This window comes from Cornus florida, unplaced genomic scaffold (assembly GCF_030987335.1).
Source record: "Cornus florida cultivar Cherokee Brave unplaced genomic scaffold, ASM3098733v1 CherokeeBrave_3.0.0_Hap2_Chr10, whole genome shotgun sequence".
Taxonomy (NCBI): domain Eukaryota; kingdom Viridiplantae; phylum Streptophyta; class Magnoliopsida; order Cornales; family Cornaceae; genus Cornus; species Cornus florida.
Window position 1 is genome coordinate 100,838,767 of NW_026775580.1, and position 14,323 is coordinate 100,853,089.

The 14,323-nt window shown below is 32.9% G+C and overlaps 1 protein-coding gene across 1 annotated transcript; it reads right to left on the reverse strand.

The window, feature by feature from the left end:
• Window positions 1-838: 838 nt before the first annotated feature.
• Window positions 839-4,885, reverse strand: LOC132276405 (probable serine/threonine-protein kinase PBL19). Its single transcript, XM_059777813.1, has 4 exons — window positions 3,862-4,885; window positions 2,655-2,915; window positions 2,279-2,401; window positions 839-1,931 (listed from the first exon to the last, which is right to left on the reverse strand). The coding sequence occupies exons 1-4, from the start codon at window positions 4,210-4,212 to the stop codon at window positions 1,386-1,388; spliced, it is 1,281 nt and encodes a 426-aa protein (XP_059633796.1). The 5' UTR covers window positions 4,213-4,885; the 3' UTR covers window positions 839-1,385.
• Window positions 4,886-14,323: the final 9,438 nt, after the last annotated feature.

The window sequence follows — 14,323 nt, forward strand, 5'->3', positions numbered from 1 at the left end:
CCAAATCTAGTCATGTGTTAGAAGCCCTTTTTTTTCCTTTTTTCTTTTTGTCCTCTTGGTAAAAGAGAGGCGTTGGAAGTTGAAACCACTAAACTGCCCTCTAGTTACCATTTTTTATTCTCTTTTCTTTTTGCTCTTTAATTGTGAGAGTGAAATGAAAATAATAATAATAATAAATTACAAGGAATCAAGTTCTGAATGTTAGTATTGTTCGCGTCTTCATTAGTTATGGGGAAATTCCAAATTTAATTTACTCTGGATGGGGAGGCACCATGAAGAAGTTCTTTCTGAGTCTCAAAGTTCGTGTAAATACTCTTGTGAACTGCAAAGGTGAAGACTAGCACAACATAATGTGCTGACCGGATTGGTCTTGTGCATTAGAATTGCTGGAAATCTTATTAATTTAATTCGGATCGAAGTTTTGTATATATAGGTGCACCGGTCATCTGGCAGGCACAATTTTGATGTTCATTACCTTCCATTTTTTTTTTCAAGTCGGTTGAGTTCAATTGTTGTTCCAAGACCTCTGTGATAACGAAGAGAGATGTCTTTACTTCCTTTGAGGCATGCACGACCTCTGTGATAACGAAGAGAGATGTTTTTGTTATACAAAGAGAGATGAAGTAATGAGCTGTTTTGTTTGGCTCGCCAGAAAAATAAAATAAAATAAAATAATGAATAATCTTGTGTGAAGAAGATAAAGCAGAGAATTTGGCAACATTTTTGCAGCATTTCATGGTCGGACAAATCAATTGGGCTTTTTGCATTATAATCCAAAAGTCTCAACTCAATAGTTCAAATGTTGAATCCATAGTACTAGATCTTGGATAGCTGAGATTGGCAACATTGACCTAAAAGTCCATTATTGCGACTGCAAGAGCTTTATAACATGAGCCAACAGGCCCAACACCAACAAACAAAAAACCATCAACAATTTATGTCAAGAAAGCCATTAACAAAACCAATTTTTTTCCATAGAATTTTTCATACATTTCTACACTTTTCATTGAAAATAGCAATCTACAACAGCATGCTTTCTAGTTCTTTATTATTATTTTTTTAAGGGGGAAATTTTTTTAAAATTTTTTTTGAAAAATATCTGCCATATGATATGATCTCTCATTGCGTTACATGTACCTGACAGAAGCCATTATCTTCTTCTTTTTCATTTTTTTTTCCCGAAAAAAAAAAATTTTCAAATGGCAGAACACTGCTCTAACCTGACAACATCCAAAATAGGTTCAATTTTCCTAAGCCTCGACAAGTTTAATTTAGTTGAATAAAGTTTTAACCTCCCCTTCTGTACTCTTTCATGATGATCCTGCAAAAGAATCATTAATCTACCAAAGAAACAAAACCCCAATTTCACAGCAAAACCACATCATCTAAGTCGCTTTTGCTCTCTGCAAGATCATAAATCGTCTTCTACTAACTCCTCCGACATGCTCGCTCAGTTTAGCCAAATGTGACATCCGCCTTTTCACAGATTCGGAGGTTCCCATTTGACCTGGCTTCTTGTCTGAGTCAATTGTGTCATCGTTGCATTCGGAACTTTTCTCAGAGAGGCTTTCTTCATCTGTAACTTGGATTATCTGCTTCAGGCTCTCGACCACCTCACTCATCTTTGGCCGATCCTTTGCATTTTTCATTAAACAGCTATCTGCTAACTTGGCAAATCTTCTAGCTGCATGAAGAGGGTACTGTTTTTCAAGTCTCGGGTCGATTATCATCACAAATTTCTTACCATCAATTGGGAACTGTTTTATCCATTCCAAAAGTTTCTGCTCTGTTTTCGGTCGATTCCTTTCCAGTGACTGCCTGCCCGTTAGGACCTCATATAATACCACACCAAAACTCCATACATCACTCTTAGTTGTTAGATGTCCTGTTTGAATGTAATCTGGAGCAGCATATCCATATGTTCCCATAACCTGTGTCACTCAAAACAATTTCCTGTGGTCATTCACTAACACACAATCATTTTCAAATTAATAGGAATATATGTACATGTATAGAATGACATTCTAAAATCTCACATTCATATAATAAGCCTAGAACCAAAAAATGTGTTCACCTTTTCTCATGCAATTTAAGTCTTCTCATGTATGCATTGCTATACTCTCACACGGTTTCATAATTTATTCGGAACTAATTCCCGAATTCTAAATCCTTTCTAGTTTCTACAAAAGATCCCTAGTTCACCACTCGTCACAATTAAGGCTGAATGCAGAATGCAGAACCTACAGAAGCCCCCGAAGAAAATAAGTACTGTACTTACTGCGGTTGACACATGAGTATGCCCAGCGGTTGGTCCCTCCCTGGCAAGTCCAAAGTCCGAAAGCTTTGGTCTGAAATCCTCATCCAAGAGAACATTTGATGATTTAAAATCACGATATATCACCTAAACCATTAAAATCATTAACATTAGGTTAACAACAATAATACAAAACATGGTTTAGATAAAAACCAATATCACAGTTATGAATGGCGAACTTTCTTTTAATGGTATTATGGCAAACCCTAAGGACTGCACTACAGTTGTGGATGATATAAATGCCGATAAACAATTAGCTTCTAGCCTTCTATGTTCAATAATTACATTTTTTACATAATTCAAATACTACTAAACTATTCATTTCAAATCAAAATGAAACCTGGACTTCTAGTTCTTCATGCAAATAAGCCAGTCCTTGAGCTGCTCCAAGCACTATCTGTAACCTTGTTTGCCAAGGAAGATTTGGGTATGCCCTGTTAAAAAGATGGTCTTCCAAGCTCTTGTTTGGCATAAATTCGTATACGAGCAGCCGCTGGATCCCTCTTTCTCCATCCGCAGCACAGTATCCGATAAGTTTGACAAGATTCGGGTGCTCCACAACACCAAGAAATTGTACTTCTGCTACCCATTGTTTATGACCCTACATAACAAAAACAGAGAATCGTATAGGTGACTAGCTTTCAGAAACAACAGACTGCTTAGTGCATCAAATGAAAAGGTAAGGGACCAATATTCATGAAGGATATGAGAGTAAAAATAAATAGCAAGAAGATTTTTCATAATTTTATGACTGAAAGACACCCCAAGGATAAAGTTGAATCAGATAAAAGTATTAGACACAAGTGAATTTGGTCACACTAACCAAATACATATATATTTCTAGGTGGTATCTAAACGATCTTGATATACAGTTGCAACAAAATTCTACTTGAAGCAGCGTACTTCCTGAACTTAATCACAAGATTCTTAAGTTATTTGGAAACAATCCCTCGTGAACATGTAGAACTGCTAAATTTCTAGGGTCTGTTCAGAATGATCTGTCCACAAGTAAACTGAATGAGAAAACCACACTAAACTGTAGTATATAGCCTTTCGAAAATGGAATAAAAGATTCAGCCCGGTGGGGCGGGGCGTTTTGCAATCCCTACCAATAAGCCATAGAATCTAGTTGTCCCCAATAAATCACTCTCTTAACATAGAGAACATGTCCTAGAATATGAAATTTGACCATGCCAATCACCAAATAAAAATGGCACACAAAAAGGTTTTTTTTTTTTTTTTTGGCACTAAAATTGCGATAGGTCAAAGAGAAAAATATTTAAGCCATTGATGGACCTAAACCTCACCTTATTCAAAGAGGTAACAAATCGAAACACGTAAGTTTATGCATCAACATTACACGAATTTATCAGATAATTGCAACTTTAGCATTCTACTGAATTACATAGAAAACACAACAAAGTCATTCAAACATGATTCCACATAGCATCCAAAAATTGCAAACCTATAATTTTGATTGAGAACACAATAATCAAATCACCCCCAAATCAGTTTATAATATCACGCTCAAAAATCAAAATACATACCTGAAATCCATCTCTGTTGAGCTTTTTAACAGCAACCATAACTGGATCACCTTTTTTATCAACAGGCTTGATTGAACCTTTATAAACAGTCCCAAATCCACCTTCCCCAATCTTAAACAGCCTACTGAAATCATTTGTTGCCTGCCTCAGCTCTGAGAATGAGAAGACCCTCAAATTCTGAGCTTTCTCTTCATACAATTCCGGAATGCCGCGCTGCGAAGATGCAGAACATGAAGACTTGCTCACCCTATCAGCTGCCGAAACATCGGATTTGCTCAGGTTGTTTAGTTCCGGTGCTGATCTTTGTTCTCTACTTCTGGCTCTGTTCTTCAAGTAATAGAAACACTTCATTGAAAAGGGCAGAAACAGAGTTGACAAAAAGAAGTATTAGCAATTATTTGTTGGTTTGAACATATAATGGAGAGAGAGAGAGATTTCTAACACAAATAAAAGAAAACCCCGGAGGGAGAGAGAGAATTCTAACACAAATAAAAGAAAATCCAGGAGAGAGGGAAAGGGAGAAAGAGAGATTTCTAACACAAATAAGATTAAATCAGAGATTAAGAAATTTCAAACAAAGAAAACGCAGGAGAGAGAGGAGAGAGATTTCTATCACAAATAAAAGAAAACCCAGATGGAAACCACATAAATTTTAGTAGAAAACATCAAAATAAAGACCCAGGTGAAATTTTTGTTGAAGAGAACACAGAATGAACTGAAACAAAACTGAAACCCAAGGTGGTAAGAGGAGGAAAAGGTTGAAAACAGAGACAGAGGTGTGTGTAAAAGAGCTAGAAAATGCAAAACCCAAACGAGAAAAGCATATCAAATGAGAATTGAAGAAGGGTAAAGACAACCCCAGATGGGAAGAGATGAAAATTGGAGAGAGAGAGAGAGAGATTGGGTTATGAAGAAGGCGTGAAACCAAGAAAGAAGAGAAACAGAAATGAATGGTGTTATTGACGTCAGATCTCTTTTCCAGATTTTGTTCAACCGCTTAAGACTTTTGGTATTCTTTCAATCTGGTTGTTTAGAAGGCCTCGCATTTAATTTCTCGTCTCCATCATAATTCGAGTCCTTGTGCTTGGTTTATTACATTGACTGTAGAAGCTTCCCTCAATGTATTATTATTGCCTGTTTAATTCGTATTTTATAAACAGCCAGCCTCCTCTCTCTCTCTCTCTCTCTCTCTCTCTCGCACACACACACACACACACACAACAGTAATTTGCAGGTGGTCCTTGGAGCGCATTTGACCTGAATTTAATCGAAGTCCATTTTAATCATTTTGGATCTTCATTTCAAACCCGAATTTAAAACATTATTGCATTTGGGAGAATCCAATTTACGATAAAAATTTAAATTCTCTATTTCTAAACATGTGAATTTTTATTTACGACCGAATATGAATCTGAATAAATTATAAAAGGATCAAATTTTACTCGAGTTTTGACCCATATCAACTAGGTTGTGTGGGTCATTTTTAAACTATTTATGTTCATATAATTTTTTTATATGTCAGTATGAATATTATTATATTTATATTAATTTGTTCTAAGTTGCATTTTATTTGAAGTGGAGAATTTCATTTTAGCTTAAACTTTTAAAGAAGGTAATAAATACTACAATTATTCATCGTTAATGACGAAACGAAGTTGATTACTCAAAAACACTTCTCATATATCATCGAGTTTTCAAATAAGAAAAGGCAAAGAAATGTTTTTCAGTGTTTAAGATTTTTGTCAAAAACTAATTTGACCAAATCTTGGGAAAAGGACATTTACATCTGTCCGCTTACACGGGTTTCAGGAGAAGAATTGAATAAAATTTGTTTGTATCTGAATAAAAATTAAATAATGATGAACCCACGATTTTAATTTTGACGGATGGGGTTGAGAAGTTGACCTTAGTTTCTAACAATTCTAAAACCAGCAACATTTTCCGGAAAAAGTAACCAATATATTGGTTTTTATTATTATTATTATTTTCTTCTTCTTCTTACTAGTGAAAAGTGGAGAAGGACTTCAATGGTTTTTTTTTTTTTTTTTTTTTTTTTTTTTTTTTTTTTTTTTTGGGCCCTTTTCTGCTTGCTAGCTAAAAGTGGAGAAGGACTTCAACGGTTTTGACACAGCTTTGAAAGCACTGACACAGTCGCCTAAGAATGTTATGGCTGTGTCGCGAGTTGCGCACTTGTTTTTGGAATTTTGAATAGATTTTATTTTCTTTAATTTATATTTTATTTTTATTTTTTATTTTTGATAAGTAAAAGAAAAGAAAATTTTTTATTTTTATTTTTAGTTTCTTTTAAATTTTTATTTTTATCTTTACTTGTTCATTATTATCATATTCCAATAGTATCATTTTCGGTCATTTTACAAAATTATATATTTTTGTATATTTTATAAAATAGTTCAATAAGAGTAATTTAGTCAACTTAAGGTTTAAATTTGTCATGGACTTATTTGCACCAAATTAAAACTTTATGGATGTTTTTTTACACGTCAAGGCCGTCCTTCAATCGTGTCCTTTCCAGCTATTTTACAAAATTATTTACTTTTATATATTTGATAAAATAGTTCGGTAAGGGTAATTTAGTCAACTTGGACTTTAAATTTGTCATAGGAACCTATTTGCACAAAATTGAAACTTTAGAAATGTTTTTTGCATGTGAGTAGTGTAATATGCACTGTAATCATACTTTAGGAGTATTTTATGCACTTGACCCTAAATAAAATGAGTACAAATTAACCTCAATAAGTTGACTCAAGTGATAAGTCACTTATGTTCAAAGAAAAATTTTGGATGGAATGGAAAAAAGAATGAATGGATGAGACGTCATAGGGAAGATATTGTGTTTTTTCTTTGTTTTTGTTCGGTTGTATGGAAGATAACAGAATAAGTTCACAATTTATTATATTCGTTACGAGAGAAGGAAAAATAAAGTTTTAAATTATTTTTTACCATTATATCCAATAAATATCTATAATTTTGTAATTTAAAACTTGTACAATTTAAAATAATATTTAATTTGAAAATTCTATAATTGCCCATTTGTCTTTCCTTCTCTTTTGCCCATTTTTCGATAAATGAAAATTTGCAGAGAATAAATGATGATTCGTCCTTCCCATTGTCATTTATTTTTTGGGTTAAATACTCCGACACTCCTTGAGTTTTGGTTTTATTGCTCTCATATTAAACCTAAGCAAAATTTACTCTGACACTTCCTTCAAGTTTGGTTTAATTTATCTTGACACCCACTTATAAAATAAATTATCTAAAATACCCTCCATCCCCACCTTCTCTCTACCCACCTCTATTTGTTTTACGAAAATTGAACCAAGAACCTAATTTCATTCAATTTCCACCGCTTCTACACTCCTTTCTACTTTGGCAAGTCAACTAATCTTCTAGCCCAATCACGGGTAGTTATCTCTCTCTCTTAGTCCGTATATGTGTGTGCATGTATTTATATTTAATTTATGTATACTTGCCTTTGTTTCATGGTTTAGATCTGGTATGGACTGAAAGCGACATCTTGATCTATATTTTACTATTATATTATAATTTTAATTGATATATGATTTCTGTTTTTTATGAATGAAATTTGATTGCAATGACACAAAAGTATAAAATATAGATGAAAGAAAAGTAAAGAATATAATAAGAAAGTTGTGCATCTTATTTTAGCTATGTCAAATTAAAGTAGGTGTCAAGTTGAAAATATTCTTAAAGTATGTTTATAGTGCATGTCACACTTTTTACGTACAAAAAACATCCTTAAAGTTTTAATTTGGTGCAAGTAGGTCATTCTAACAAATTTAAACCCTAAGTTGACTAGATTTGAATCATTTTATAAAATATATAAAAATAAATAATTTTGTAAAGTGACTGAAAAAGATACTATTAGAGGATGCCTCACTCGTGCACAAAAACATCCATAAAGTTTTAATCGGGTGCAAATAGGTCTCTATGATAAATCTAAACCCTAAGTTGACTAAATTACCCTTATGGAACAATTTTATAAAATATATAAAAATAAATAATTTTATAAAATGACACTATTGGAGGACGTCAGCAATGGACAAGTAAATATAAAAATATAAAATAAAAATAAAAGTATAAAAGAAAAGTAAAGATAAAAATAAAAAAATAAAAAACAATAATAAAGTGCAAACTAAAGAAAACAAAAAATTTCCAAACTCCGAAAACCAGTGCACATTGATATTAGGATTTTTTTTTTTTTTTGGTTTAATAGTGTTGGTTGGAAAATAATAAAATAAAGAAGAAAAAAAAATTAGTGGAAAAAAATAAACTGGAATCTCAAAAAATTCAAATACTTGTTTTTTAAATTCGCAAAGTTTAAAAATAAAATATTTAGAGAAAAAAGTTTCAATATATATATATATATATATATATATATATATATATATATATATATATATATATATATATAAGGTAATGTGCACATAACCCCCCTATACTATGAGATTAATAGCATATATACTCCCTTGGGCATTTTCGGAAGAGTAAAAAGGCAAAACGGGTATTATAATACTAATTTATGTCAAATGGGATATTTTTGCACGATGTAAAAGATTAGGGGTATTTTTTGCACACTTTTTTAAATAAGGAGTAAAAGTATTACACGAAGTATACTTTAGGGGGTATTTTCTGCACTTGCCCAATTAAAGTATATATCATACACACATAGTTATAATTTAAGATTTTTGTGAGTTTTTGGGTGGACATTTGGCACAATTGTTGAATTTAACGTTTATATGTCAAAATAAAGTATCAGGCATGTGTGGACAGAGGGATAAAGTTGGGATGAAGGGTAATTTAGGTATTTTATTTTATAAGGGGGTGTTAGGACAAATTAAACAGACTTGAAGAGGGTCTCAGAGCAATTTTTGTTCAGGTTTTATCTTAGAGCAATAAACCCAAACCTCAAGGGGTCTAAGAGCATTTAACCTTTTATTTTTCTTGTATCATCTCTACCAAATGAAGGAAGTTTGTTCATTCCTTTATGAATTATTTCCACACTTCTTCTTTCCTTCATATTGAACAAAGCATTAATCCTGATATAATGTGTGAGTATCAACTAGAAAAAAATTAAAATGTATCAATTTTTATATATAATTAAAGAAATAGAACAATAGAACATGATTTAGAAAACCCCAATCCAATGCTCCTACAAATTTTTCAATAAAATAAATATGAATCTGATGAGCACTGAAAAGTGCGCATTTAAACCCGTTAAACTTAAGCATTCTAGTACCTTTATCTATCTTACTTTGCCATTTTAGACTTATTACGTGTTATTTATATTTTCAGACACTAATCCCAAAATTGAGCTAACTCAGCCAAATAAAAGCTTAATTGAAGCAATCCTGAGATAAACCAAAAGAGGGAGCAAAGTGGAGAAAGAAATGAGCAAAAAGGAATTAAGTTGTGCAGCTGAAAAGTTCGATCGATCCAACTTAGACTTCGATCGATCGAACATCTATGATCGATCACAGTACTTCTCGATAGATCCAACCTTGGCCTTTGCTGAAATTCTAAGTTCGATCGATCCAACATCGCCTTCGATCAATCGAACCCTATTTTGTCCTATTCAAATGATTGATCTTATCCACAGCTGTACGCCTACCAACCACTTTTGTCCTTTTCCCCATAAATATCTTCGAAATATCTCAGCCTTGTCCTTATCCGGAGGAGTCAGACCACTTCGATCGATCCAAGATGCAGTTCGATCGATCGAACCCATCTTCGATCGATCCAAGTTAAGGTTCGATCGATCGAACTTCCTCCAGCGAGAAAAAGTTAAAGTCCAGCTCATTTATTCCGTCCTTCACCCAATCATTAGAGAATATGCCTTGCACGACCACAGCTCATCATAGGGTGTATTTGACCTACCTATATAAGGAATATGATACACTTTTTGGAGAGGAGTCTAGAGTCTCTTGTCACACATTGAAAATCATCTTGGAGGCTCTTCTTGGAGAGGAGGAAGGAGGGAAGCTAGAACACCATTGGAGGAGATCTTCACCAACAAGGAGCAGCCATGGAGTTAGCCCTTGAGGGTTGGATCATCACTACCATGAGTGTCTAGACATCCTCTTGGGGCTAGAGTTAGCCCCAAGCATGCTTTCTATACTCTAATCTTGTGTATTATTGAGGGATTAGTGTTGTATGATACATCTTAATATTCATGTATATATAAATCTTGATTATTTCATGGTTTGTATGGTTTAATGCTTCCAATTGACTATTCTATTCTATCCATATGTCTATGTATGCTAGAGTAGGATATTCATGTGTTTATCTCTAGATTTAGTGTTTTTGATGCATGTCTATGTGTATTGATGCTATAGATCTAGAGATTATCAAGATGATATGCTTAATGAATGCTATTTTGGTTCATTTGATGGTTTATGCCTATTCTTGATGGTTTGTGCCTCTCCCCTAGTCTAGATAGCTTTATTTTCATGCTAGTAGTGTAGATTTAGTGTAGTGGTAGTGTAATGTTAGATGGGAGGACAATCTACTCTTGATATTTGATGTTCCATGCTTGTGAGTCCAAATGGCATATTCCTCTAATATTGTGTTGTATGTGGATTGTGAGCTTAATGAAGGATTAATGACTAGTTATGATATGTTGTATCTTTCACATGTGTTTAGACAATTTATTCCTCTCCCAATAGATATTTTGTACCTCTTACATGATGTTTAGATAATGCATGTTTAACTAAGTCATCCTTATGGATTGCTTGGACTATGAGCTTAATGAAAGGTTCAATGACTTGATTTGATATTTTGTTCTCTTCACATGATGTCTAGACAATATATTCCTCTACCAATAGATGTATTGTGGCCTCACACATGTTGATTGAGACAATTTGCACTTGTTGAGTCACCCTTACCAATTAAATGTCTTTTACACACACAACATTGTTGCAACACATTCATTTCCCTCATTAGTCACTTGATTATGGATTGGAATAGTATTGTTTGGTGGTGATCTCTACACCCCAAGACCTTTCCTTCTTACTTACTCTTTATCTTATTGCATTTTAATTAATTCTTTTCTAGAAGTAATCAACCAACCCAATTCTCTTTTGCAATCATTTGGTACGCTAGAGTCGAAGTTGAAATTCCAACACGTATAATCCCTTGGGACGATCCCTACTCACTCTTGCTACGTTAGTAGTAGTGTTGGTAGTGGTTTTTATAAATTTAAATTTGACATAAAAGGCTTTTCTTGAACCACACATTCACTACATTCAGTTTGGCGTATTGGAACGGCCGTCGTCAGATTTTGGTGCCGTTGCCGGGGATTAACGATTTTGTTGGAATTAAACTAGACAATAGTGTTCATTAGATTGCTTCTATTTTTATTTTATTTTCCATTATATATTCTTTTTTCTTGATTCTCATTATTATTTGTTCAATTAGGTACTTGACTGCAAGGAAGGCGAACTTTGGAACTTAAAGCAATCATTGGAGCTTAAAAGCTAAATTTGGAGTTGAAGTGCTAAAGGACCATTGTGAGCAATTCTTGGCACTCTTGTATTTTAATTGTTTCACTTCTTTGTATGCGTGTGATAGCCCTTGTTGAGGCTCATTTTATTGTTAAATTTTTGTCTAAGCATAGGCCCTTGTTAAGGCCAATTTTTTCTTGCATTTGGGTTTTAATTGTGAATGGAGAAATTGTTTGATCCAAGTTTGGGGGGAATTACATCCCTTCACCTTATGCTTCTCCATCACATTTTAATCCTTATGAGATTGAGTCCAATTAATTTCATGCATCATCTTATTATGGACTTGATCACTCATTTAATCCTTCTTGTGACTATTACCCTCCACCACCATTTTATGATGAATCAATTCCACCACCTTCTAAGTACTCACCCGGATTTGAAGAAAAAGTGTTACCTTTACTTGATATGCATATTTCACACACTTCACTTATTAATTCTCATTCTCAAACTTTAGCCAACTTAGAAGCTCAAGTTGAGCAAATTGCAAGTACTCTTTCTCATCAAGAGGAGGAGGAAGAGGCAAATAAAAAAATGGCAAGAACTTCAATGTATATAGATGAGGATGATGAGAGTGAGGAGAATGAAATAAGTGAGCTAATGCCTAGCACTCTATCTTGTATAGAGGAGGAAGTGGCAAGTAAGTTAGTGGCTAATCCAATAGAACATAACATGATTAATGAGGACTTTCCTTTTTTTGATATTGATTTTATCTCGGACATGGCTACTCTAGAGAGTGAGGAGATGTTGACCACACTTGAGGTAAGAGAGAAGGAGGAGGAACTTGTTGAAGAGGGCCTTCCTTCTATTATCTCTAATGACCCTCTTGAGGAGTGTCTTTTGGAAATGTATAAAAATTGTGGTTTTGACTTTAAAAACTCTAAAAATAAAATAAACTCTCTAATGGACTCTTTAGCTTACTTAGAAGGTGAGGAAATGGTAATTTATGAGGAGGAGAAGAGGGATGAAGAGATGGTGTTTCTTATTAATCCAAATGAGTCTTTGAAAGACAATGCCTCACCAATTATCAATATGGATGATCATTTGAATGTGTTTCAAGAACACAACAAAGAGGCAAGCCTAACTATGATTGATTTTGTTTTCAAGACCGTGGATGAAAGGAACAATATCATCTCTTTTATTTCTTTTCAAGTCATTCTTTTGGAGGATGATTTTATTGTCATAAGTGGGACATTAAATGAGAAAAGTGAAAAGAGGGTCAATAAGGATGTTTTATATCCAGTCTTTGATTCATTTGATTAGTGCGTTGACCTAACGTCTTGCTAGAGACGTTAAACACTAGTATTCGTAGAGTTTCACAACTCTATTCCTCCCTCATTTCTTTTAATTTTTCATTCTTGTGTACATTCTTCCATCTATTTTTCAAATTTTCATTCTTATTACCATCATTGGGGCTTAGCATAGGATTTTCTGCACTTTCAGTTCAAAATTAGGCATTTGGTACTAGTTCGATCGATCACAAGAGCACCTTCGATCGATCGAATTGTTCTTCGATCGATCCAACTATGGATTCGATCGATCCAACTCCACTTGAGTCCCAACACTTAGAAAAATTTTGGACCTGCATCCAAATTCCAAAATGCATGCTCTCGGGATCTCCTAATTTTCAAAAGTTCGATCGATCGTAAACAATTTCAATCGATCGAACTACCTTTCGATCGATCCAACATGTGGTTCGATCGATCATGAGTCCCAACACTTAGAAAAATTTTGAACCTGCATCCAAATTCTGAAAGTGCATGCTCTCGGGATCTCCAAAATTTTACATGTTCGATCGATCGAATTTCATCTCGGATCGATCACAGCTATGTTCAATCGATCGAACTTCATCTTCGATCGATCACAGCTTTGCTCCTTTGACCTTTTGACTTTTTGACTTTTTCCTATTTCTATTTTTATTTTATTTTTTATTTTATTTTATTTTATTTAGTTACTTCTATCTTGGTATTAAAAATAAATAAAATATATATATATATATAAAATAAAAAAAAATATAATACTTCTTTTATTTTATTTTATTTCCTTTTATCTTATTTCCAAAAATCCAAAAATATTTTGTTTAACTTTAATTTTTAATTTCAAAAAAAAAAAAAAAAAATTTTGCATTCTTTATTTCCTTACATTTTTACTTCTTACATTTTTATTTTTATTATTTATTTATTTATTTTTATTCACTTGTCTTTTTATTTTTATTTGTGTACATATTTGTTTTATCTAAAAAAATAATAATAATAATAATAAAAAGACGATTTTTCAAATAAGCATTCCGTCTTGCTAGAGACGTTAAACTTAGCACCCATTTTGCATATTTCTTACATTTTTCATTTTTCTTTGCATGTTTTCACATATATATTAAAAAAAAAAAAAAAAAAAATGAAAAACAAAAAGTAAGAAAATTTTGTATATACTTGCATTGTACATATTCTTTTCATTTTTTTGCATTGTACATGTCCCTTTTCATTTCTTGCATTACACATATTGTTTTTCATTTCTTGCATTGTACATATTCTTTCATTACATTTTACCTTATTTAATTTTCTTTTTATATTTTGTTCATGCATTTTATTCTTTGTTTTTCTTGCATTTTGTATATACTTGCTTTCATTAAATGAAAAATATACTTTATGCTTTAGTTAGGGCTTGATCTTATATCTCTCTTGCATCATGTGTTACATTGCCTTAGAATGCTTGATTTAATTATTCTTATCTCATTTGATATTTGATGTGAGTTTGCTAGCGTGGTTATTCAAGTAGGTTGTTGATTCCAAGTTTGGGGGAGACGTCTTTCGAATTGGATCATGACCGGGCTTCATGTCTACACCACCACGGTATACTCTTTCCACTTTTTTTTTTTTTTTTTTTTTTTTTTTTTTCATTGCACATTGAGGACAATGTGCGGTTTA

Coding starts and splice junctions, on each gene's coding strand:
- LOC132276405 (XM_059777813.1), bottom strand. CDS start 4,212: ATGAAGTGTTTCTATTACTTGAAGAACAGAGCCAGAAGTAGAGAACAA. Junction 2,916..3,861: donor TCAACAGAGATGGATTTCAG/GTATGTATTTTG, acceptor TTTGTTATGTAG/GGTCATAAACAATGGGTAGC. Junction 2,402..2,654: donor ATGAAGAACTAGAAGTCCAG/GTTTCATTTTGA, acceptor TTAATGGTTTAG/GTGATATATCGTGATTTTAA.